This window comes from Balaenoptera acutorostrata, chromosome 15 (genome assembly GCF_949987535.1).
Source record: "Balaenoptera acutorostrata chromosome 15, mBalAcu1.1, whole genome shotgun sequence".
In the NCBI taxonomy this organism is placed as follows: domain Eukaryota; kingdom Metazoa; phylum Chordata; class Mammalia; order Artiodactyla; family Balaenopteridae; genus Balaenoptera; species Balaenoptera acutorostrata.
The window spans coordinates 26,364,882-26,391,167 of record NC_080078.1 but is presented as its reverse complement, the minus strand read 5'-3'; the positions used below and the strand labels follow the sequence as shown (position 1 = coordinate 26,391,167).

Genomic DNA, 26,286 nt, shown 5'->3' with positions numbered 1-26,286 from the left:
ACCGCCTTTGATAGATGCTATTACCCTGGTGGGGTCTCTATCATGGGATTTGAGAATTTTCCATCTGCACTTGCAGTCTTGAGGCCTTGTTTCAATAAATGTCCAGGACAGTGTGTCCTCCTCCGTGCCTGCCCGCCAGCGTGCCTTCCTCTCTTCATCACGTATTTAATGAGATGTGTCAGGCATGTGTGACGTGCTAGAATCACAGAGCGAAGAGGCAAAGCCCCTTAAAGGGTGCAGTCTATTTAGGGAGAAACACAAGTGCCCAGATGATTATCAGGGGGGTGAGGGGCTGTGCAGCTGAAGGAAGAGGATGTGATGCAGCCTGGGAGCATCAGGAAGACTCTGGAAGGAGATGCTGGGGCCGTCCCGAAGGCTGCGTAGGAATTAGACTGAAACAAAGGTGTTCCGCGTGAGGGATGCGTTGAAGGGAGCAAAGGCTTGAAGGGTGCATGTCGGGATCACACAGGCATGCAGGCGGGCTGCTAGCCCAAAATGCAGGCTCTATGGCTAGAAATGAGGCTTGAGAGACAAGGGCACAGAGGGCCTTCTGCTGCAGCTATAGTGACCGGCCATGGAGTGGCCCATGGTAATTTAAAACAAAAAACAAAAAACTTTAAAAATCATCCAGATAATACATGCATGTTGAAAAAAACAAACAAAAATTTAAAATACAGAGAAGCCGATGAAGGAAATAAAAATTCCTTCAAGAGAATTCCCTGGCGGTCCAGTGGTTAGGACTCTGCACTTTTACTGTCGAGGGCATGTGTTCAATCCCTGGTCAGGGAACTAAGATCCCACAAGCTGCGTGGCACAGCAAAAAAAAAAAAAAAAAAAAATCCCTCAAAATAATCAAATGTAACATTTTGAATGAAGTCTTCCTGTCTTTTTTCTAAGCATCTGTATTTTGCAAAATTGGATCCTAACATTTCTTAACCACTTTTTGATGTGGTTTATTCTCTTGTATCAATAACATCTCTTTTGAGCATCATTTTTAATACCTGGGTAGAATTTCGTTATGCACACATCGCATCCTTTATTTAAGCGGCCCTCTGTTATTGTTGACAATTACGTTGCTTCCAGTGTTTTGCTATTGCAAACAAGGCTCTGTTGCACATAATCATAGCTAAATCTTTATGGTGCCCTTAATTATCTCCCTAGGATGAAATCCTAGAAATGGAATCACTAGACTAGAGTTTAAATGTTTTCAAGGCCCCTGACATATGTTTCCACATTGTCCCCAGTTTTCTACTCTTACCAGTCCATTGGCCGTATTTGCTATTTCTCCTGTGTCTTCTCAAATTCCCACATCACTTCGAACTCGTCAACGGGGGACCGTCCAGGGGGAACGGAGAGGGATCAGGCTGGGAGATGAGGCCACTATTCTAACCTTGTGGCTGAAGGAGCTCTCCCTCCTGCCCTGCACAGAGCAGGCCCCCTGGGCTAACGACGGTTTAGGTGATAAGGCTGAAATCCAGAGTCTGGCCTCCCTCTTCTTGTAGGATTGCAGAGAAAACGCAGGACACCCGGTTAGATCTGAATTTCAGATCAATGACAGATTGTTTTTTAGGATAGGCATGTTCCAAAGATCACACGTGGCGTTCTTATGCTAAAAATGATTCCATATTTATCTGAAATCCGACTATAACTGGGCATCCTCTGTTTTTGTTTGTTGACTCTGGGAACCCTTTGTGTCTTACCACATCCATTCTGTGTTGGTTGTATTTTCTCCTGGGGTCCTCTTGAGAAAACACTGCAGCCTGGCCAGCAATAACTTTTATTTATTTATTTATTTGGTTGCACTGGGTCTTAGTTGCGGCAGGCGGGCTCCTTAGTTGTGGCATGCATGTGGGATCTAGTTCCTTGATCAGGGATCGAACCCGGGCCCCTGCATTGGAAGTTCAGAGTCTTAACCCCTGCACCACCAGGGAAGTCCCTGTCCAGCAATAACTTTTAAACGGTTGCAGAGTTCTTCCTTGTATCTTTGGAAAGTAATATACGTAACTGATGCCCTATTGTTGAACATTCATGGTGTTTCCTTTTCTCTTCTCTCTTCTCCTCTCTTTTCTCTTTCCTCCCCCTCCTCTCCTCCCCTCCTCCTTCCCCTCCCCCCTCCTCCTTTTCCTTTTTCCCTCTCCCTTCATCTCTCTGTCTTACCTGTTTGGAGTTTAATCTTTGTCCACATCTTTAATTCTTTGTGGACCACTCACCCGAGAGCCTCAGGGCTAGGATTAGGGAAACCCAGGACCAGAACCCTTCACAGCTTGCTGAGCCATCCAAGGGTATGACTTACGTGTCTCAGTCTAAGCACTCTTCTTGGCAAGAGATTAGGGGAATAAAAGTAGAAAATACATGAAATCACAAAAATTAGTATGTCCTTAGTGAAGGGAAGGATGTGAAGGACAAATGCCCTAGCAGAAACTGCCAGATCACATTAGCAGGTGCTGCAGGAAATCTGTTGGCTGACCTCATATTCACTGTGCACAGCTTAATCCCCCACTGGTGCCCAGAGGAGAAAGCAGGCTGGGCCCTCAGTCAAAGTGTCAGGTGGTTGAGAGCCCCATGGGCCCGCCCCGTGGGCCCACCCCGTGGCCAGGAACCTTAGCCAGCTTGATTCCTGATGTCTCTCAGAAGTGAAAATTGAGGCAGGAAGCCCGCACATAGTAGGCTGTCAATAATCATCTAGGTTGTCTAGATGATTGATTTATTGGACAACTCAGCAAATCAATGACTCAGTGATCAATAGTCCCCTCTCTGGGCATTTACTTCTTCATCTGTATAAGGTGAGAGCTCTTCCATCTCCAAGAACTCGGTTAGTCTCTGATTACTTTCCAAGTTTTTTCCCCAAAGATTAGGATCAGGATGAAATTTTTCTATAAAGGGCCAGCTAGTGAAAATTTTAGACTTTGGGCCATATGGTCTCCGTCGTCATTACTCAACTCAGCCATTGTAGGGTGAAATCAGCCACAGACGGTAGGTAAATGAACGGGCACAGCTGTGTTCCAATAAAACATTTTTTATAGACACTGAACTTTGAATTTCATATAATTTTCATGTGTCCAGTAATGTTCTTCTTCTTTTGATTTTTTTCCCAACCATTTAAAAATGTGAAAACCATTCTTACCTCATGGATTCCAACAGAGCAGGCAGGGAGTCAGGTTTGGCCCATGGGCCATAGTTTGTTTACACCACTGGAGATTCAAGTGCAAACACAACTTCCAGGAAGTCCCTTGAGCACCTTAAACAGAAAGTTCAGAGTGAGGATGCTCTTTCTCCTTGCTGTGTACACACTGGTCACCATATCTGCCAAACTGGCTTTCATGGACATATAGCCCTGCCATGCTCTCACTCTAGAACCTAAGATGGCTCCCATGTCAAGTCCTTCATAACCAAGACCTGTATGTCACCAATATTTCAGTGGACTCTTCCCTGTCACATAACACTGATATCACACTCCTTTCTACAGTCAGTGTTTGAGCTGCCCCCTCTGCCTGAGTGCCTGGGAGCCTTCTCTGTGACCATCCAGGCTGTGCCCCTCCCATAAGTGGCACCGAGAAACCTTCCCCCAAACTACTGTGGTCTCTATCTTCCCTGAACTCCAACCACCATATGAGATGGGACTTCGATATTCCTGTTGCAGGAAGGGGGACCCCTTCCAGGGCTCGAGAGTGGGCTCTTGTCTAACACTCGGAAACGAATTGTCCGAGGAGGCACACGGGCTGACAAAGCAAGAGACTTTATTGGGAAGGGGCGCCTGAGTGGAGAGTAGCAGGTAAGGGAACCCAGGAGAACTGCTCTGCCACGTGGCTCGCAGCCTCGGGTTTTATGGTGATGGGGTTAATTTCCGGGTTGTCTCTGGCCAGTCATCTTGCTTGGCCCGTAGTTGGTCTGACTCAGGGTCCTTCCTGGTGGCACGTGTCTCTCTCAGCCAAGATGGATTCCAGCGCAAAGGACTCTGGGAGGTTGGTTGTCTCCTCCCTCTTTTGGCCCCTCCCAAATTCTCCCGTTAGATTTGGGTGGCAGCACCATGTTCCTTATTGGGACCTCCTGCTGTGAGAAAACTCAGGCAAGTGAGGCCTGGCCAAGGCCGGTGGTATCGGTCAAGAGTTCTCTAACATTCCCACCTGAGAGGTCAGACTGCCTGGGTTCAAGTTCCTATTACTTACTCTGTGGCCTTGAGCAAGTTCCTAACACCATCCAAGGGATGATGTGATAATACTCACCTGATAGGGTTGCTGTGAGAGTTAATTGAGATGATTTTTATAAAATGCTTAGCCCAGAATCTGGCACCCATAGTATGTAAACATTAATAAATGCCAGCTACTACTATACTTCTGTGTTGTTTGACATTTTTACAGGGAGGCTGTCTTTAATATGTGTATAATTTTTAAAAGACCAAAAGTACCCTTTTAGGTCTAAAACAAAAGCGAAAAATATTGTTGGTAATTTTTTCAGGGAAACTTGTAATTGACATGCAGCATACACACAGAAAAGGGCATAAACCCCAAGAGTTCCACTTGATGAGTTTTTCAGTATTAGTAATTTTTCTGAATCCAAACAGAGATGATCTAGAAAAACCTGGGGGAGAGAAGAGTAATCCATGCTTGAGGGAGGTGACATTCTTTTAGGAACAGTGTCCCCTCCCGGATGAGGGTCTGATTACAATCAAGGGAGAAGCCAGTTAACACGCAGACCATAAATGTGCCACGGGGAGAAAACAGGCCTTCTGTGACATGTCATAAAGGTGTCCCTTTCATGGATGTGTCACCTGAGCCCGTGTGGCAGGTATCTCTCTGGTCGCTTGGTCCCCAGCGTGGTGCTGAGAGATGACTGAGCCCAGGGTCTCCCTGGAGATGTCTCAACACTTATTCTCCCCCAGGGACAGCGTTTAAGCTCATTAATCCAGGAACACCAAACAAACGCACACACTCACCATCTCAGTGCCATTAGGTTGCAGGAAATTGAAGTAGCACAGAAAGTGAGATTCATTCTTTGATGCACGAATGTTGGCTAAGAGTTTTCAGGAGTGTCTGCCAGCTGGCAGCCTAGCCGCTCACCTCCTTACCCAGGGCAGAAGGGTGGACAGAAGTAGCCTTTCCTTTGCACCTACTATGTTTGTGCTAAGCATAGGGCTGCCTGCCCTACACAGATAAGGTTATTTCATTCTCATACAACCCCAGGACAAAGGAATGGTTCCTTTTCAACAGTGAGAGCACTGAGACCAATGCAAGCAGTGAAAGGACTCACCCAAGTCGTACAGCCAGTCAGCGGTGGAACTGATTTCCGCACTCAGGTCCGGCAGGGTCTAAAGCAAGTTATCACCTCTAAATGCTAGCAGAACAAGGCTCCCAGGATCCTTGAAACCCCTCATCCTACATCTGAGGAAACAGAGGTGTGGGTGAGAGGTGAGAGTTGTGAGTTAAGATTTATTGGGGGCAAAATGAGGACTATGGCCCGGGAGACAGCGTTTCAGATAGCTCTGAGAAACTGCTCCAAAGAGGTAGCGGGGAAGGTCAGTATATACGTGATTTTGGTGAAGGGGGAGTACATGCAGTCAAGCACATATTTTTTGCAGAAGGTTTCTGCTAGTCTCGTGAAAGTTACTGCTAGTCACGAGCAGACGTCACCATGAAGGATTTTAGTGCTTTTCTAGATATGAGGAGATGCAAGATTGGGCTCATAAAATCATCTCCTGAAAATATCCGACTATCTGAAGACCTGTTCTGCCAGTTTTTCCCAGAGCACAGAGTGCTTCGTTTCTGATCTCTACCCTGAACTCCTTTCAGGGGGTGTCGAAGGTCAGCAGCTGGAGTGGCTCGTAATTTAATCCTTGTAGAGGTAGATGGCAAGTGCCAATTTGTAGGTGACAGATCCGAGGACCACGAGGCGTGTGGAAGAGGAAGAGAGAGAGAGAGAAGAGATGGAAAGCTGGCGACAAGAGAAAAATCTGAGGAAAACAACAGTGCTATCTACTAGGAATCTTAATGGGGTTCTGACGCATGCCTCTCTGTGAGAGCGTCACAAGAATTTCACCTTGTTTGTTAATGTGGGGTGAATTTGGATGTGCTTGGGAAGACTCAAAACATGCTAAGTGCAGTTTCGAGATGGACAAAGGGTGAAGGCCCCCCAGGGCAAGCCCACCACACCTGGGTTACATGTAGGAAGAAGACTGGCGTGAAATTCACCCAAACACTCGGAGTGGAACAGTGGCCTCTGGTGCACATGGATCAAGGTTATGTGTAATCTTAGGTTCCTTCTTCGTACTCGTTTGTATTTTCCAAAATTTCTACAATGATCAGGAATCTGTTCTGCAATCAGATAAGAATTTTATTTTAAAAATTTTATAGAGAGGAATATAATCTTTAAAAGTTGTTTTAAGGTTGAACGTTAGCTCGATTTGTTCAAATACCCTGCTTATCCAGCATCATTTTCTCTTTCTTTTCCCCCCTGCCTCTTTCTAACGGCTAATAATAGCAACAGATATGATTTACTGAGCATTGTACTGTGTATGTCCCAGACACGTGCTCAGTGCCTGACATGCATAATAATCCTAGAAAGCTGTACTATTATAATTCCTATTTCAAAGATGAGGAAAGTTAGACTCAGACAAGAATTTCTGGCACACGGCCCCTTTGAACTAGAGATGTTTGGTGCCAGTACTCTTGCTTCTAACATTACCTGCCGCTCTTTTGTTCTTTCATCATCTTTCCTTCTCTCATCTTTCAAAAAGTATCTATCAGGTACCTGTGTCAATTCTGTGGTTATAACCCAAGATTTCTCGACTTCATCATGATTGGCATTTTGAACCAGGTAATTCTCTACTGAGGCGGGCTGCCCTGTGCATTGTAGGATGTTCTGGAACATCCCTGGACTCTACCCACTAGATGCCAGTAGCAATCCCCCCACATACCCAGCGGTAACAACAAATATGTCTCCAGACATTGCCAGATGCCCCCAGGGACCAAAATCATCCTCCTTAAGAACCACTGATGGAGCCTCACCTCCACGCTAGATGTGGAAAAGGATTCTGGCGCACCTCCGGTTGAAGGATCGCAGATAGGAACCCAGGGGAACAGCTTGTACCCTTCTGGCAAAGCCCCCAAGCTCATTTGTGGCAGCTGCCACCTGCTAGGACATTCCAGGGCAGGGTTTGACAAGCGCTTGGAGTGCCTGCCTCTGGCAACAGGAGCAGGAGATGCAGGCTGAAGCGAGACATTACTGCCACTCGTCCTGAAAGCTGGGATGCTGGGGGTCACACGGGCAGGGCAGGGGGCCCCAAGCTGGTCTGTGGATGGCACTTCTGAATGGAGATCAGGTTCTTGGTGAAGACGCCAAGGAAGGAGGCAGAAAGATCAGTGGATTCAGACAAATTGATTTCTGGTCCTGGTCCTGCCCCTACTTGCTGTGCAGACTCACTTGAGCCTTTTGAGAATATTCATGCTTTCCTCCATCTCTTCCTGGGACGGAAGGTTGATGTGTCCAAAGTGGTCCACTCCATCCCCTCACCTCCTTCACTCTTCTTCGGAGCGTCTGACGTTCTGTTGTATTTGTGTTCACCCTCTGTCTCTCCTGATTAAATTTCAGCTCATGAGGGCAGGGGAGCTGGTGCATCCCTGGAGCCTATGCCATTGGTGAACGTAGTAAATGCTCAATAAAGACATGCAGAATGAAGGCACACACACACCCCATGGGGAAGCTATTTGGAAATATGTCTCAATGGCCATAGACATGGCATACCCTTTGTACTCAGTGGTTCTACTAAAAATCAGTAGCCCCCACCCCAAATAATCCAACACAAAAGAAAAGCCTTAGGTAAATCCATGTTCATCCTAACGCAGCTAAAATAACACAAACGGCTTCCCTGGTGGCGCAGTGGTTGAGAGTCTGCCTGCCAATGCAGGGGACACGGGTTCGAGCCCTGGTCTGGGAAGATCCCACATGCCGCGGAGCAACTAGGCCCATGAGCCACAACTACTGAGCCTGCGCGTCTGGAGCCTGTGCTCTGCAACAAGAGAGGCCGCGAGAGTGAGAGGCCCGCGCACCGCGATGAAGAGTGGCCCCCACTTGCCGCGACTAGAGAAAAGCCCTCGCGTAGAAACAAAGACCCAACACAGCCAAAAATAAATATAAATAAATAAATTTAAAAAATAAAAAATAAAATAAAATAACACAAACAACTCAAAAAGCCCACTTAAGTAATCAAGATAAAGGCATAGGGAATTCCCTGGGAGTCCAGTAGCACTTGGTGCTCTCACTGCCAGGGCCAGGGTTTGATCCCTGGTGAGGGAACTAAGATCCTACAGCCGTGCAGTGTGGCCAAAAAAAAAAAATAAGGGCATAATTAAAACTGCTCTGATAAATCTACTTGGTGAAATTCCAGGCAGCCATTACAAATGTTGTTTACAGTAAGATGAGTTAATATTGCAACACACACACATGAAATACATAATGCAAAATTGTATATGCAACCCAATTGCTGAGATTATAGGGGTGAGCTTCCTTTCACACTGTTGGTGGGAATGTCATGCATGGTCCCTCTGGAGGACAGTTTGGAAATTCCTATTAAAAGGTTCATGTCACTTAACCCTCCAGTTGCATTTCTGGGAATTGACTTAGCTAGGAATTCCTTTATTTCTAGGAATCTATCCTAGAATATATCTGGAAATAAGTCTAATACCTATGAATGGGAGGAATGGTTAAATAAATCGCTGTAGATCGATATAATAGAATACTATATAGTCATTAAAAATGAGATGTGCATATCCTGACATGGAAAGATGCCCAAGACATATCATTAAGTTAAAAAAAGCAAATTGCAAAACGTTTTTTGTGCATGAATGATGGTGTCATCTTTGGTAGTATAAGCATAAACATTTTTTTCAATCTGGAGGAACAGATAACAAACCACTGACAATGGTTTTCTCTAAAGGACAGAGGGAGATTTTCTGTCTATGTGGTGAATTTCTGTAATGTTTAAAAGCTTTTCACATAGCTGAAAAAGGAAAACACTGAACCCACAGCATGAAGTCTCTCACGTATGCCAACAAAAGCCAGGCATGGGAAGACTGGAAGGAACTCTATCAAGGTGTTATTAACTGTGATTGATCATTTCTAAGTCATGGGATAAAGGGCAGTTTGTTTTGTTGTTTGTTTTTACTTTTGGTTTAAAACTTCTAAAGAGCATGTGTGGGCTTTACAGAGGACAAAACTCCCCCATTAGCCCTCTTTGTTGAAACCAGGGTGGTGCTCAGGGTGTAGAGTTCTGTTGATGTAACCTGCTGTTGTGCACTGTCCTCTTTCCCCAGGATGGATGACATCCAGCTCTGCAACGACATTATGGACTTGAAGCAGGAGCTGCAGAACTTGGTCGCCATCCCAGGTAACCATGGGGGACCCCCACCTCATGAACCAGCTGCTCGGAGCCCCCGTCTGGAAGGCCCTAATGCAGCCTCATTCTTGCAACGCAGTGCTTGCTCCCTGATCATGTGGTTCAAACTCTGCATCGGGCAGACCCGGGTTCAAGTCCTAATTCTGACCACCTCCTCGACCTTGGGCAAGTCACATTATCTCTCTGAGACTCAACTTCTCTTCCTCTGAAAATGGGGTAGGAATAGTAATAGTACCTAACTCGTTGGGTATAAATCTCACTGCGAAAAATGAAACAACACAAGCCACGTGCTTAGCTTGATAGCTGGTCCAAAGAGTCCAGTAAATATTAGCAATGATTACTCTTATTATCCTGTTTGGGAACAGGTAGAGTATGGTGGTTACGAGCTCTGACTTTGGAGTCAAACCTAGATCTGTCACTTATTAATGATGTGACCTTGGGCAAGTTACTTCACTATAACTCGGTTTCTTCGTCTGTAAACTGGGACAATCATGCTATCTACCTCAAAGAATTGTTGTGAGACTGACCGAGGGGTGACACATGTAAAGTACTTAACACAGTTCCCATCGTATAGTGAGTGCGTAATAAATAAGTGCCATTATTATTATTACTATTATTATTATCATTAACTGAACACATTTCTACTCAGTGGTCAGGACTCAGCGCTTTCAGTGCCATGGCCCCAGGTTCAATCCCTGGTCAGGGAACTAAGATCCTGCAAGCCCTGCAGTGTGGCCAGAAAAAAATAGAATGAGGGGGGGGGGGAAATAGCCAAGTCCAGACACTACCCACTAGAAACTTCCATTTGATTAGCATGGGGCTCTGGCGTTGGTCGTTTACAAGCTTCTCACATGGTTGTGATGGGCAGTCAGGGCTGAGAGCCGCTGGGCCAAGTCTCTCATTTTATACTACTCCGAGGGATCATTTAGTTGAAAGATACAAAAACCCATCCAAGCTTATGTAAACACAAAACGGGCAGTTACTGAAGGACTTGGGAGACTCCTGGAGCCTGCGGGCACTATTGTATTAGTTTGCTAGGGCTGCCCTGACAAATTGCCACAAACTTAGTGTCTTAATACAACAGAACTTTATTCTTTGAGAAAAGCCAGAAGTCCGAAATCAAAGTGTCAGCAGGACCATGCTCCCTCCCTCAAAGAGAATCCCTCTTTGCCTCTTCCAGCTTCTGGTGGTTCCCATCAGTCCTTGTTCCTTGGCTTGTAGCTGCCTTATTCCAGTCTCTGCCTCTGTCTTTGTGTGGCCTTCCTCTCTTTGTGTTTCTCTGTGTGTCATCTCCTCTTCTTATAAGGACACCAGTCATTGGATTAAGGGCTGACCCAATGAGTATGACCTCATCTTAACTAAAATTGCATCCACAAAGACCCTATTCCCAAATAGCGTATTTCCAAATGAAATTAGGGGTGGCAAGGGCATACTATTTATTCTCAAACAGGCAGGAAGCTCAGCCCAACTCACAAGGGTCGAGAACCAAAAACAGGAAAGCAGGAAAGCTGTGGAATGTTCTCTGGCCCTTGCTCTCTCTTTCTCTCTCCCTCTCTCTCTCTCTCTCTGTCTCTTTCTCTCTTACTCTCCATTTTGGAGCATGTTCCATTTTCTCCCTCTGTAGCACATGAGCCAAGCAAGGCCACTTTGTTACCAAACCCAACTTGGGTCTGCTTGCCCGCAGGCTGTAAAGCCAATGTACTGACACCGGGTCGTGGTGAAGGAAAGTGCAGCGTTTATAGCAGGGCCAAACAAGGAGTCCAGGACAGCTAGTGCTCAAAGCGCCCGAACTCCTCCATGGGCTTCAGCAAAGCATTTTAAAGGCCAGGTGAGGGAGGGGAGTCCCAGGGTATGTGATCAGCTCGTGCACAGTTCTCCGATTGGTGGATGGTGAGGCAACAGGGCGGTGTCACTCGGGGAGGAGGGGGTGGTTAGCATTATGAATCCTCAGGCTCCAGGAGGCCTGGGGGCTATGTGCTCCCGGTCATCAAGTAGTTAACATCTTCCATTTGGTGGGGGTTTTAGCATCTGTAAAACAACTCAGGAAATGTGCATCAGATACTGTTATCTAGGGACTTCAGAGAAGAGCTACAGCAGACGATATGGGGGAAGGGTCTGTCCCAGGAAGGCCCCACAGGGTGCAGCTCGGTTACAACCTCATCTCCCTTCTGTGATTTTCCCACACAAGAGCCCAACTCTCGGGCCTCTGTGTCCCAATTTTCAACTTCCGAGGGGACTATGATGGGCCCAACATGGGCTGACGTCTCCCTCTTGAGAGGAAGGATTCCCAGAGCCCACTGCTGGCTCAGTGCCACTGGGTGCCACTGAGACAAAGGAGACACGAGTGTGTGGCCACCAGGCCAGCCACGGCCTCCTCAGGCCACAGGGGCTCCACCGGGGGCCGTGGCAGCCTCTAGAGCATGGGTAGGAAATGGGTGGGAAATGGGTGGGAAATGGCTGGGGGTGGGAGTCTTTGGTTGACACAGTGTCTGGGCTGCATGACTGACCAGGACTGGGAGTAGGGTAGGAGAACAAGGCGCTCAGCTGGAGCATGAAAAATTCAGTAATCATATTTTCATGCAATATTTAAAATACCAAAATTCATGCAAAAAAATATACCAAAAGTTTAAATAAAGATGAGATCGGTACTGACACTCAATGGGCGGAAGCCAGGAACGCTAACCCTGTATGGAGGGGACAGCCCCCCTGAAGGACAAGTTCTGCTTGAAATGCCATCAACTGTTCCGCTGGGAAGCACACAAGGTCAGAGGGCCACTTAGCAACAGAGCTCAGGTCCTCAACGGCAGCTCCATTGATTCTGCTGGGAGACTGCATCTTCCCAATCACTTCTGTGCAGAAATTCAGATATTAAAGTTCCCTTTCCTCTCCTGCCTTCCCTGCTCACCTCTCCCCACCTCCTCCTCTGACTCCTTGTTAAGAGCCTTTCTGTGCATTCCTTGGGCCAGTGCCAGGTTTCTAGATGGATTTAGCTGAGTTTAGGGGGGAAAAAAATGATGCTCCCAGCAATTTATCAATAAAAATATTGAGTAAAGAGAACACCAAATGGCCAAGAAAATCATGTTTCTCCAGCTGGGGTCAGAAAATAATTTACCAGACTGTGATGAGAGAGAACACCTGGAGCCCTCCCCGCCTTCAGGGCTTCTCAAGAACAAGCCAAGATGCCTCACCTCACCTCCACTGCCACCACCGCCCCCTCAGGGCTGGGGATGCTTAGACCTGGCTGTAGAGGCCATGATACCCTCCCCTTGGACATAAAAATAGTGTCTCCCTCATAGGGTTGTTGGAAAGAATTAATAGTGGTTCTCAAGCAGGGGTGAGTTGGGCCTCCCAGGAGACATGGGCCGTGTCTGGAGACAGGCTTTGTTGTCACAACTAGGAGAGGGGGCTGCTACCAGCATCTAGTGGGTAGAGGCCAGGGATGATACCCAATATCCTGCAGTGCACAGGACAGCCCCCATGACAGAGAATGATCCAGTCTCAAATGTCAATAGCACCAAGGCTGAGAAACCAGATTAAATAAAAATGTAAAGCTCGCGGTAATACAAATACAGTGATAATTGCTACAATTTATTAAGCACTTACATTTTGCACACTTATGCTATGAGACTTGCTTTTCCTTCATTAAATAAGTGTTTATTTCTTTTGTAACTCGTTTGGTAAATATTTAACCTAGAGGGCACTTAAACGTTAAAACAACAGTGACTATGTAAAATAATAGCCTATAATAGTAGCAGCTGACTGTTCATGAACTCTTACTATCCACCAGGCTGTGAGCCTAGTGTTTTACTTGATTTCTCTCTCTTAAAACTTGCAACAACTTTATGATTATCTGTGTTGAGAAACTGGATGCTCAGAGAGGTTGAGGAATGTGCCCAGAGTCACACAGCTAGGAAGGGGAGGAGCTGGGGCATTAAGCCAGGACTGTCTGATTCTATGGCAAGGGCTCACAGTTGTGATAGGGTCTACAGGCCAGGGAAACCAGTTAGGAGGCCATGGCATGGTCCAGGGAGAGCTGATGGTGGCCTGGGCTAAGGAAATGTGCTGGAGGAGATAGATGAGAAGCAAGTTGGAGGGTCACATCGGCAAGCACGTGAAGATGCTAGGAATCAGGTGTGTGATGCCAGCAGGGGATAAAGTTGGCAAGTAGGTGGGTGATGATGGCAAAAAAAAAGTGTGTCCCTAGATAGGTGGGTGGTGCCTGGAAGCAGGTGAGTGATGCTTGCAGGCAGGTACGTGATACCTGCAGGTAAGTGGGTGATGCCTACAGGTAGGTGGGTGGGGCCTGCAGGTAGGTAGGCGGGGCTTAAGGTAGTTAGGTAGTACCTGGAGACAGGTGGGTGGTACCTGGAGGTAGGTGAGAGATGCTGGCAGAAATGGTATGTTACAGGCGAAAGCAGGTGAACAGCATTGGCTGGTGGCGTGGAGACTTAGGTCAGTGACTGGTTTGTAAGCTAGCACAGACCCCTTTGAGTAGGTGGCTTCTCCCGTGAGTTGCTGGGAGGGGCTGCATGATCAGAGAGCTGCAGCTGAGTATCTGGGGAGGCTGGGGGATGCCTGAACTGGCAAGAGATAGAAAACGGGGATGAATAACTTGGAGAGGGAGGTTTGTGAGTTCCTGGGGGCCCTGCCAGTTGCTGTGTGACTCTGGCTTAGATCTGGGGCCTGGCGGAGGACAGGGGACTATTGGAGGGCTGTCGCTGGTAACTTGGAGAGGACGGTGACATCACTCCCCAAGTCCAAGGGCGCTGTAGTTAACTGGCCTGCAGAGGGCAGGGAGGCTCTGTGGTAGTGACGAGTGATTTGCAGAATCAGATTTCGGGACCCACCTCGAGAGGAATGATGCTACCATCGTCAGCGCAGCCATGAGCAGGAATCCAGGGGCCGCTAGCAATTCCACTCCACTTCCTCACTCCCCTTCTGATTAATGAAAGAAACCGATTTTCTCTCTAATCCAAATATTATATTCTCCTTGCCTCTGGTTCTGCCCCCAGATCTAGAGGAAACGGTCAGTGCCAGTTCCAGCAGGCAGATGGACAAGCTGCCCCATGATTTTTATCTTCTGAAAAAGTTTCTGCCCTCCTAGTTTTCTCAGTCCTTGTGTCCAGCCCTCGTTCTTTTGTTTCCTCTATGGCACTCTAGCCCTTGGTATTTGGAACAGGATGGGAAAGCATGGGTGCTTTCCTTCTGACAGATTGGTTGAGCCTCGCTATAGAGTAATTCCCTCCTGCACCCGGCCTGTACCCTCCTCCCCTCTGCCTTCTGCACGACCCCCTGGCAGCAGCAGCAGCATTTACCGAGCACACACCACGGGCCAGCTCTACGCAAAGTCATTTACTAACATCACCACAGTCTCGCATTCAAGCCTCACTGTGTATTTTACAGAGGAGGAAACAGAAGCTTGAAGAGGTCAAGTTGCTTCTCCAAGTTCATCCAGCAAGTTAAATGGTAGAGCCAGGATTCCAACCCTGGCCCCTCGGACTCAAGTGCTTTCAACAGCTACACTCAAACTGTCTTTGCTAATGTTTTATTCTTCCCAGAAAAAGAAAAAACCAAGTTGCAGAAGCAGAGAGAGGACGAGCTAATCCAGAAGATCCACAAACTGGTGCAGAAGAGGGACTTCCTGGTGGACGATGCAGAGGTTGAGCGGCTAAGGTAAGTGGGCGGTATGTCCCCTGAGCACAGGACTGGGACTGTTAGAGCACAACTCAGTTTCCTTCCAAAACCCATCACCTGCTCCCAGGACTCACAGCTTTGCAACAGTCATGGCCTGGGCAAACGCTCCCCAAACACTGGATCCAAATGAATCCTGGCCTTCTGGCCTGAGGACCCACTTCACATTCAAGAGAAACTCAAATCCAGCTCCAAAATGTTTTGCAAAGGCCTGTGGATCTTAAGTGAATGTTATTTGAGGAGGTAACTAGGGAGGAATTACATCACATAACACATGGCAGAGCTTCCTGCACATTCTTTTCACTGAGCTTTCTCCCAGTTCATCAAGTCAACTTTTCCAGAAACTTCCATTGGTTTTTACAGAAACTCTGCCCCTGGTACTGACTTGCTTCCTTGCCTGCCCACTTCCCAGCTTTGTTCTTTCCCTTCCCCTCTCCTGGATGGCTCTGATGCCCCTTCCTAGCCTTCAGGGTCTTCTATTTGCAGATGCACTTACCACCTGGATCTGGACGACCATGGGCCCTGGAGCCATGGTGCACCTGAAGGCTCCCCAGGGGGCCGGGGCACGGGAAAGATGTGAATGTTGATTCTTGAATGTTTTTGTGCTGGAGCAAGGCCTTTGGAGTCGTCCACAGGGGAGAGGCTCAGAGGGCCTCTTCCAAACCAGAGGGCAACTTCCTTTTAATTCTCTGTGTCCTCCTGAGTCCTCCGAGGCCCCTAGGATGCACCTTGCCCAACTCAACCAGGCTTGGACTGTTGACTTTGCTCCTGGTGACCCTTGGAAGAGCTGAGGTGACTTGCCCTCTGAGACCTGCCACGTACCTTGTCTAGGGTAACTTAAAGGTGCAGGGTCAGGAGAGGGGCTGCCCAACTCACTAAAACTCCAGCAGGGAGGCTGGGTCCTGTAACATTCCTGCCTCTGCCCTGGGGTCTCACACTAGCGGGAGTAGCCATTTACTCCATCACTGATATGTGCCTCTGCTTCAGAGTAGGTTCATCAAACAAAACACACACACACTATACACACATAACAACATATGCACACCACCCACATATAACACACAACACACATGTACCATCCACACATAACACACACCAACACACATGCACCATCCACACATAACACAGCAACACACATGTACCACCCACACACAACACACAGCAACATACATGCACCACCACACATAACACACAGCAATACACATGCACCATCCACAAAGTCTGATACATGATCCCACACTCTTGCCTCATTTCATCTGTTCCTTGATGCTCTCCTAGCTTACTGTACTTTCTTCTTGTCTTTACACATCTGTCTACACAGGGAGCAAGAAGAAGACAAGGAAATGGCCGATTTTCTGAGAATCAAGTTAAAACCTCTAGACAAAGTAACCAAATCTCCAGCCAGTGAGTGCATACGTTATTCCTTCTCCCCCCATCCAAGAGAAAAGGAAATTTAAAAGAGATCTTGGAACTGAGGGGGGGCACAACAAAATGATTTCTACAGATCAAACTTGAGCCCAAGATGGCAGCAGGCAGGGCCAGCTTCATGGGTGAGAAACCTGTGCAGTTCCCCAGGGCCTCACGCCTAGAAGGGCACTATGCTTGCTTTAGTGCCCTGCTATTGCTGTCTTGGAATTCTTAAGACTTTTCGAACAGGGGGCCCTGCATTTTCATTTTGCACTGGGTTCTGCAAACTATGCAGCTAGTTCTGGCAGCAGCTGTCACTCTCTAATCATATGGTTTGGTGCACTTCATTGAAGGAGTTGGGCGGCCACTGAGGCAAGAAGGTGAGGACTGAGGGCCATGGAGCTTTGGCCTCCATTGGAGTTGGAGTCGCTGGAGGAATGGAACCAGAAGTTTACTTCTCAGAATATTAGCCTCACAAGATACTCAGAGCAAAAAGGGTTCTGTGTGAAATAAGTTTAGGAGATGCTGTGTATTTGACCCTGTCTTTGTAGGCTTCCAATATCCATTAGCATATTAAAGTGATAATGGGTCCTGCTGTCTAGGAACTACCTTCTCTTTGTTGGCCCAATGAGACCACACTTTGAGTTATAAGAAATGGATGCCCAATTCAAACAGGCCCTAGCAAAAAAGAGGATTTGCTGGAAAAAGAGCAGTGGGAACCAGGGCTTCAGGGACTGGACACTGTTAGAACCCTCGCTTTCCTTCCATTTATCATCTTGGCACCTCTTTGCATGTTAGCTTCATTTTCTCCTACTACACAGGCCTTCTCCCTGGGGCCGGAACTCTAGAACCATAACTTAGTAGCAGCAAGGCAACACCAGTGATTCTCTCCTGGTATCTAAATATATAAGATTCTGATTGGCCTTTCTTGGGTCATGTTCCCACCTCCTAGGCCCATCACTCTCACCAAGAGGCTCAGAAGTTGTGATTGGCTAGATCTGTGTCACATGCCCACTCCTGTAGCCACAGAGACATGAGCTGTTATCAGAAGAAAAGGGACAGAAAATCTTGCTAGGAAGACACAGCCCAAAAGCTGCCACTATCAACTGAAGCAGCAAACCCAGTTTTCCCTGACTATCCATTAACATCCCATGAGAACACTGTAGTACAGTTTGAAGGAATAAAGAAATAGAAGGGTCCTGGTCCCTTCTGCAGGCCCTTAAAATCATAAGCCACATGGTCCCTGCCTAAATCCAGCATCCTCAATGGACTGTCTCTTCCATGAAAGGCAAACTAGAAAAACTCCACCGAACACTGTGGAGAAGGAGCAAGGAAACCTGCCTTCTATGTAAGATTATGGATAGAAAAAAGAATCCTGGCAAGAAATCAAAACACCAAGCCTGCACCACATGCAAGAGGCCCAGTGTGGGGTCCAAATATACACCACCCATCTGGTGCTGGAATCCCAAGTTGAAACATTAAAATTAATCCAAAACCAGTGAAGTCTCTGGGACCCCAGCAAAGCAAGTGCAAAATTCCTCAGCAGAGTCCCTTCAGCTCTCATAATACACAGCCCACAGATTAAAAACAACCCCCATGAAGATGATCTCTCAATAAAAATTTTAAAACCGATGAAGAATTGAACCACCATGAGAGGAGTCAGTAGATGAAACAAAGAGGATGTCTGTCCTCCCATGAACCAGAACTAACAGACTATCTAAAGTATATTTAAAATGATTAAAGAGATATGAGAAGGAATAATACCCAAAATGAAATAGCAAGATGCTATGAAAAAAGAATAGGTAGATTAGCAAACAATTAGCCTTCTAAAAAAAATTATTGTCACTGAAGTGAAAACTCAGTGGGTTAGACACAGAGACATAGCTGAAGGGAGTATTCATATAATTGGAAGACAGAGCTGAGGAAATTACCCAGAATGCAGCACCAAGAGACAAAGAGATAGGAAATACGAAAAAGAAGTTATGAAACATGGAGGTTAGAATAATAAGGTCCAACTTACATTTAATAGACATTCCAAAAGGAGAGAGAACAGAGAATGACAGGTGAGGGTATCTGAAGAGATAATGTGTATTTTCCAGAATTGAAAGATATGAGGCCTCAGATTAAAGTGACTTAAACAAAATTTCTGTCATCCACTCACCAAATACTTCTTGAATGCCAGACTCTGTGCTGGGGTTGGCAGATACAATGGTGAGGAGAACAGAATAGGAGAAGGGCTAAAAGCTATAGTTGGAAGCCAAGGACTGAAAGCCAGTGGGCCTACAGGGAGGTGGGAACAGTCACCAGGACCATATAAAATGCATGCCAGCTCTCCACACCACCTGATCTGTGACATTGAAGCAAGGCCTGGCCAGGGTTGGGATGGAACTGGGGCTGCAGATGATCAGGGCTCTCCTCACCTCACCTCTCTCTCTCTCCTGTTTCCCCTCTCTGCCTCTGCTCTCCTACCTTGCTGCAGGCTCCCGAGCAGAAAAGAAAGCCGAGCCCCCACCTAGCAAGCCCACGGTAGCCAAGACGGGGCTGGCGCTCATCAAGGATTGCTGCGGGGCCACCCAGTGCAATATCATGTAGCCCCCACATGGGGTGCCCCCGGGGCCACGGGGACCCCCTCCCACCCTCTTGTCTTCATAGCCCCCATTTCACCGGGGCCCAAGAGCTCTCCAAGGCGGAAGGGATTGAAGGCAAGCCCATGACTGCCGCCAGGGGCCGTGGGTGCGGCGGGCGGGCCCGGCCGCCCTGTACAGAGTGTAGCAATAGGGAGTCCCTCACCGTCGCATGGCCCTCCCCAGAGCATGCCGAACCCAGGAGTCTGTCTCACTGTTTATCCAACCACCAGGAAAGGTCCTCCCTCGAAAAAGTATATCTCCACTTCTATCTAGCTGTATCTAACCCACCGTGTGAATGAACTGGGAGGGGGCATGATCCCCAGGTGTGTATAGTCGTGACTTTTCCACAGTCTAGCACCATGTCGGACACATCCCCCATCCACCCTCCTAGTTCTGCTGTCAGGCTGCCCCAAACGGCTCCACCCCCGATCTGTCCTCTCCCAGGGGCTGTGTCCTGGAGGGCTCCACACAGCCCACGTGTCTGGAGACACAGAGGGCCCATCTGTAAAGACTGAGTTTGTGTGTGGTGTCGTGGTCACATCTCCCGCTTCCTGCCCTCCTGTGTCTGGGCACGGCTTGTATCAGGAGTGTGTCCGTTCGCTCTTGGCTCTTCCTTCCCTTGCAACGTCTGTCCCAGGTGTGTGGAGCAGAGTGGGGATGGGGCCCCGGCTGGAGCACACCTAGTACTTGGGAGAGGTAGCAGAGAGCTGGGAGCTCCAACTCGAGGCAAGGGCAGATGAGAAGGGACCCAGAGCAGATGCTGACCCAGGCACTCTCCACCCCCGGGGGCCACCGGATGGACGGAGTGCCAGCAGGACGCCACTCACCAGCCTAACACACAGACCTCCGCAAACAACAATGGCAGGCAGGAGAGGCGGCCTGACCCAACCGTGTCCCATCATTCGGTGGTGTATTTTAACCAGCCTAACAATTCCACCTGTGTAACTTGATGTACATTTGCTACAGCCAGCCCGGCACAGCCCATGTGACCTCTCTGTACGTGTGTGTGTGTCGTGACCGGCCTAAGTAGTTAGCATAACTCAAGATTTGCTGATGTGCAATCATCCATCAGAGAAAATAAAAATGGAAACCACGTACACAGCATTTTTAAAGTTTTTACTTTTTTCTTGACTATAGAAGTAACCCGTGTACATAGTTAATCATTTAAAAAGTACAGAACGTATAAAGAAGTGTTTTTGTTTTTTTAACTCCCATCATTCCTCCAGCCACTCTGACATTTTGGCACATTTCCTCTCTTTCTTTTTTTATGAATTTTTTTTCATGATTGGCATCCTATTGTACCATTCTATAACAGTTTTCTTTTTCCACTTATCATAGTATCACTATCGTTCTGCCACATCATTAAAAGCTCTTTGTAAACATTAAACACTCTTCATTAATATTTACAATGGCTGCCTAGTAATCCATCTTGTGGATATACCGTAATTTATCTAACCAGTCCCTCAGTGTTGGACAATTAAGCTGTTTCTAGTTTTTCAGTTTCTAGTTTTTCAGTATTATAAGTAATGTCAGGATAAACATCCGGGGGGATAAAGCTTCATCTGAATTTCTGATTTTTCCTTAAGACAAACTCTTAGAAGTAAGGTTCTAATTTAAACGGATCACATTTTAAAAAAATATTTGTGAATCTAAAGTTAACCTGAAGGTCTCTCTAGTCACAGCAGCTTTGGAGTTGACACAAAATACCTCTGAGTTTGATGGCCCCTCCTGGTGGGCAGTGCACCATCAGCCACTCCCACTCTGTCACTGATGTGCTTCTGCTTCAGTCCAAGCTTCGGCCCACACAACACTTCCTGCCCTTATGAAGCTGAAGAGGCTCCCTCAGGCCACTGCCAGTGCCACCATCTGGCCTCAGAGGGCACCGCCCTAGACCAAGCATGAAGCCAGGCTGCATGAGCTTCCTAGGGCTTCCATAACATATTCCCTCAACCAGCATATACTTTAAACAACAGAAATTGATCCTCTCACAGTTCTGGAGGCTAGAAGTCAGTGTCCTCAGGGCAGTGCTCCCTCTGAAGGCTCTAGGGAAGAATACTTCCTTGCCTCTTCCAGCTCCTGGCGGCCCCTGGCAATCCCTTATTGCTCTAATCTCTACCTCCATCTTCATGTGGTCTCCTCTGTCTGTGTCTCTGGTCCTCTCTTTTTATAAGGACACCAGTCATTGGATGTAGGGTCCACCCTAAATCTGGGATGACAGATCTTGATTCTTATGTAACAACTTCTGCAAAGATCCTATTTGCAAATAAGGTCACATTCTGAGATGGCAAGTAGACATGAATTTGGGGGCAGGAGTGGTGCCGAAAACTCGGCCTCTAGGCACTGGTGCTGAATCAGATCTCGGAGAGAGAGTTTTAGGTAAAGTAGAAAAGAATAGTTTTATTGCTTTGCCAGGCAAAGGGGGATGCTGTGGGCTCCTGCCCTCAAAAACTGTGTGTCCCAACCCAGGAGAATTTGGTAAGGAGTTTTAGAGCAATGGTTTAGGGTAGGGTTGCTGATAAAATTAGGGTGTGTGCAGGGCCTGCACTCCTTTAATCTGGTCTCAGGTAATCTCTTGATGAGCTTCTCTGGTTCCTTTAATCTGGCCTCAGGTGGTCTTCTCTGGAATAAAGAATGACAACATCTTCCATTTATTGGGGGTTTTAGTTCTGTAAAGAGCTCAAAGATATTTTTATGTGTATCCCTTGAGGCAGAACCAGGACCCTTCTCCAAGGCTGCACTATTGTTTCTTCACTGCTCCTTCCCTGTCTCTGTGTCCCCTCCCTTCCCTGATTAGCAACTGTTCAAATTTGCCCTTTGGAACTCAGGGAAGGTCATGGAGGCTGGGGTCTATTCCCAACAAACAAGAAACAGGAGACAGAAAGGCTTCCATGCCCAGGAGCCCCATGGGGTCCCGCTCGGTTTCAGGGTGACACTATTTAACCCGGCTATGCAGATTCTTCCCACTCTTGCAATAAAAACTCAGGCTGCAAAGGACCCGCCACACTCCCTTCCTGGTGGAAAACGTGTGTGTGGAAGGCCTGACCTCAGACCAATTAGACAGCAGTCACTCAGTGCTCCAACAAGCCAAAAAAAATCAAAACCCTCATAAAAATCCTGCCTCTAGTACACCCACTGAGCTCTGGGGAACATCTAACTTATGGTCCTACCATTCCTATTGATTTTTTAAAGCCAAAAACCACACCATTTATTGAGGTTTTCACAGAAGAGCAGAAGAAAGTAATTATTCAAGATGCTCCCAGATCACCAGGGCTGCCTGCAAAGCTGGGAAACCTTGCAGGCCTCGGGGTCCCACACCCCCAGACTTACTCCTTTTGGAAGTTGGTTGGGAGGGGACACCATGATAAGTGGAGAAACATTTATCGAAAGCCTATCGCTGTCCACTGAACATGAACGCACATTTTCTTTTCTGTTCTTCACATCAACCCCACAAGGCAGATCCTATTACTGGTACCCGAAAACTGGGTTTGCCTCTTGGTGGGTGTTGAGCCAACAGACACAACCAAGTCAAAGATCAGGAGAAGGAAGGATTTATTATTACTTGCAGCAAGCAAGGAGAACATCAGGGATCTTTCCCAAAGCAGTGCCTCCCCAACAGCAAAATTGGGGAGGTTTTAAGCTAAAGGTACATGCATATTCATGAATGGGCTTGAGCAGAGGAGAATTCAGCATAGAATTGGGCCCAAGGTCGACAGAGTCCAAGCCTTAGTTGACTGAAGTCAGGAGGGTCAACCTCATCATTCCATCCTCCACCTGGGTGGGGGCCTTAGTTCCTGCAGAACTCAAGGACTGTATCAGATTGTGATGTATAGCCCTTGAGGAGGCACTAGGACTCCGCTTTATCACTGCACTATTGTTTGACTGCCTTTTCTCTGTTCCTGTCTTCTTTTGTCCCCTTAAGATCATTGATGACTAGGACCTGTTCAAGGGCAAGAATCGTGGCCAGGCTTAGATCACAAAATGGCTTAGGTCAAAATGGGTTCTCATGTCAAGAAAGCCATGCCTGATTCTCTTTCTCTGGGGACCCACTAGCCCTATCTTCTTACTTTATTACTTCCACTCTGTAGATGAGGAAATGGTCCAGGATGCCATGGGCAGTTAGTGGTGGGATGGCCATTCATTCTCCCCCAACCCCGGCCCCCTCCTGTAGCCTCAATTGTCCTTCCTCTCCCCATCAGTGTTTAAGCAAATCCCTCACACTAACAAACAACCCTCTATTCCTTCTTCCCTTGAAGCTCCTGAAACTACACACCTGGTCTCAGATTGGGACACGAACCCAATCACACCTTAGATGGGATTCGAATCCAGCCAAAACTCAGATTGGTACTTGAATCCATGGGCTGGGACTCAAACCCACGGTCTTTTAGGTAGAATCACTCACCTGGTGTCAGGACTTACTGAAGCTCAGGTTCTTTATGTCTCAGCGCAGAAGGAATTCAGCAAGAGGCAAAGTGATAGGCAAGAAGATTTATTCACATAGGATGCCTGTGAGGGATACAAGCAGGTAGTTCTGCCCTGAGAACTAAGTGGGAAAGCTGGTTTATTTAGGGAGATACACACTCCATAGACAGAGTGTGGGCCACCTCAGAAGGCGACAGGCCCCAAAATATGGGGTGGTTAGTTTTTATGGGCTGGGTAATTTCATAGGCTAATAAGTGAGAGGATTATTCCAACGATTTCGGGGGAAGGGGACAGGGTTTTCCAGGAATTGGGCCACCACCCACTTTTTGGCCTTTTATGGTTGGCCTTGGAGCTGTCATGGTGCCTGTGGGTGTGTCATTTATCATACGCTGATTACCAGCGTACAATGAGGCTCAAGGTCCACTGGAAGTCAAATCTGCCATCGTGGGCCTAATTGGTTCTAACCAGTTTATGTTGTATCCTCAGTGGCTCTTGTCATTCTTTTAAAGGTTGTACCCTGCCCCCTTCCCTCTGTCTCAGCCTCATCCCCCCTGCTTGCTTGGATCCCTCTTTGAACTGGGGCCGCAGAAAGCTTCTTTGGGTTTTTGGTTCTTCTGGCCATGCTCTCTGTTGGCACCTCTCCTGGACCTTCACACGTTATTCTCGTGCCAAGAACGTCTCAGATTCCCTGCCAGCCTTTCTCTGATCTACCTGTGCACCACTTTGAAGCCAAAATGGCCTCCTTAAAGTGCAAATCTATCCGGGTGTGTTGCTTCCCAGTTTAAAACTCTCCTGCACCTCCCCCTCCATCCTCATAGTCTTGGGGCTTGGATCTGGTTTTCAAAGCCTTACTCAATCTAGCCCCTGTGTGTCTCTCCCACCTCCCTCCTCACTGCTCCTCCAGCTTCAGACCCCTGATCACACCAACGTTTAAGGGAACAGACTGAGTAGGAGCAGCTGTGAAGGAAGAAGGAACATCAGGCGATGTCAAGGAGGGTGTGTGCCGCAGCATCCAACTTGACCCAGAGGTCACGCACCCGTAAGAATTTTATGAAAAAGGCCTACAGCACTTTGCAACAGGATTGGCTTGCTGCGAGAACTTTAGCAAGGTGCTGGCGTGGGAGCCAGATGCATCAGGCAGGGAGTGCTCCCTTACACTCTATCCCGCTGGAGGGAGGGCTCATCACTCCTATGTGGCAGGTGGGGAACTGGGGCTCAGAGAGGGGAAGTGACTAGCCCAAGGTCACACAGCATGTAAGTGGTAGAGCGCCAGGACTCGAGTCTGAGAGCTGGGGTGAGAGCCAGGCCCAGGTGTTTATTTCTCATTTCTAATCCCAGCAGCATCACCACCCCACTCCCTGTTGAGCTGTGCTCAATTAGAGGTGACTCATGACCATGCCAGCAGCTGCAGAGGCTCTTATGAACCTTTCTATTCCGTGCTGGCTGGACAGCCCTGGGCTGCAGGGGCTCAACAACTCAGCTCATCTGCAGCTTGAGAAGAAGCAGTGACAATGTGCACAAGGCCACCAGCCAAGACTCAGGACAGCTGGATGGCCATCAGGGGCTGGGGCGAGACTCCCAGGAAAGCTGGTTTGAGGAGCAAATGTCCAGTCACTTTTCCCTTCATGTGTTCGTGAATTCTGCTCGTGAATGCCTCCCTTGGCAGGTACCAGGGAACACAGCGATGAATCAGAGCGGGACAGTCCTGCCTTCGGGTACCTTATGTTCTAGGGAGGGAGACCGGCATCAAAGAGGAGGGCAGGGGAGGACTCTTCACCGGTTTTAAGAACAAAACCCACTGCCCAGCGGGATTAGCTGCAGGGAAGGGAAGCTAGAAAGTGAGGAAGGGCTCCAGCTTGGTGTCAGCCTGCCGGGGTTAAGATCGACCACTCCCTGTGTAAGCCTGGGGGGGTTCCTTCACCTCTCTGGGCCTCAGTGTCCAGATCTGTGAAATGGAGAGAACCACGCGGGTGGGTGGTGGTAAACGAGATGGTGCATGGGAAGGGGTTAGAGCAAGGCACGGGGCGAAGTGGATTATTATTGCCTACATCTGCATGTAGGAAGCTGGAAAAACAGAAAGGCTGCCTAAACCTGCCTGCGGTTCTTGGAGGGCTGGAGGCTGGGGATGCAGGGTGAGTGAGCCCAACCCAGGTCCTGCCCTCGTGAAGCTGATAGTGAGCAGAGCTGTGGACACGCTGCCATATGACAAAAGTTGCTGTAACCTAAATGTTGGTCAAGGCCCGTTCCACGTGCTTCCCCAATGTCTGCACCATCCTGGGCATATAGTTCCACAGTCACTCCTGACCCTGACTGCACCCCCATCCACTCTCTACACCCCTCATGTCCTCCCCACACCCTTCCCCTCCCTCTACTTCTGCCAAGTCCACGTGGAACTCAGCCCTAGAAACTGATGCTGAAATCTCAGCCTCTGTGCACTGGTGCCAAATCGAATCTTGGAGACAGAGTTTTGGGTGAAGTAGAAAAAAATAGCTTTATTGCTTTGCCAGGAAAAGGGGGACACAGCAGGCTCGTGCCTCTCAAAATTGTGTGTCTCAACCCAGGAGGATTTGATGAGTTTTATAGCAATAGTTCAAGGGTGGGGCTGCTGACAACATTAGGGTGTGTGCAGGGCTTGCACTCCCTTAATCTTGTCTCAGGTAGTGCAGGTGGTTTCTTGGCTGTTCCTCCCTTGATTAGCAACTGTTCGAATCTGCCCTTTGGAACTCAGGGAAGGTCATGAAGGCTGGGGTCTAT

The 26,286-nt window shown here is 47.9% G+C and overlaps 1 protein-coding gene across 1 annotated transcript in view; it reads left to right on the top strand.

Annotated features, from left to right (window-relative positions):
• Positions 1-20,488, top strand: part of BMERB1 (bMERB domain containing 1) — a 113,049-nt gene extending 92,561 nt beyond the window's left edge. Inside the window, exons 3-6 of the mRNA XM_028168058.2 lie at positions 9,306-9,379; positions 14,947-15,061; positions 16,401-16,483; positions 18,966-20,488. Coding sequence (XP_028023859.2) covers positions 9,306-9,379; positions 14,947-15,061; positions 16,401-16,483; positions 18,966-19,078 — 385 coding nt within the window. The 3' untranslated portion in view covers positions 19,079-20,488. The remainder of the gene's footprint in view (positions 1-9,305; positions 9,380-14,946; positions 15,062-16,400; positions 16,484-18,965) is intronic.
• Positions 20,489-26,286: the final 5,798 nt, after the last annotated feature.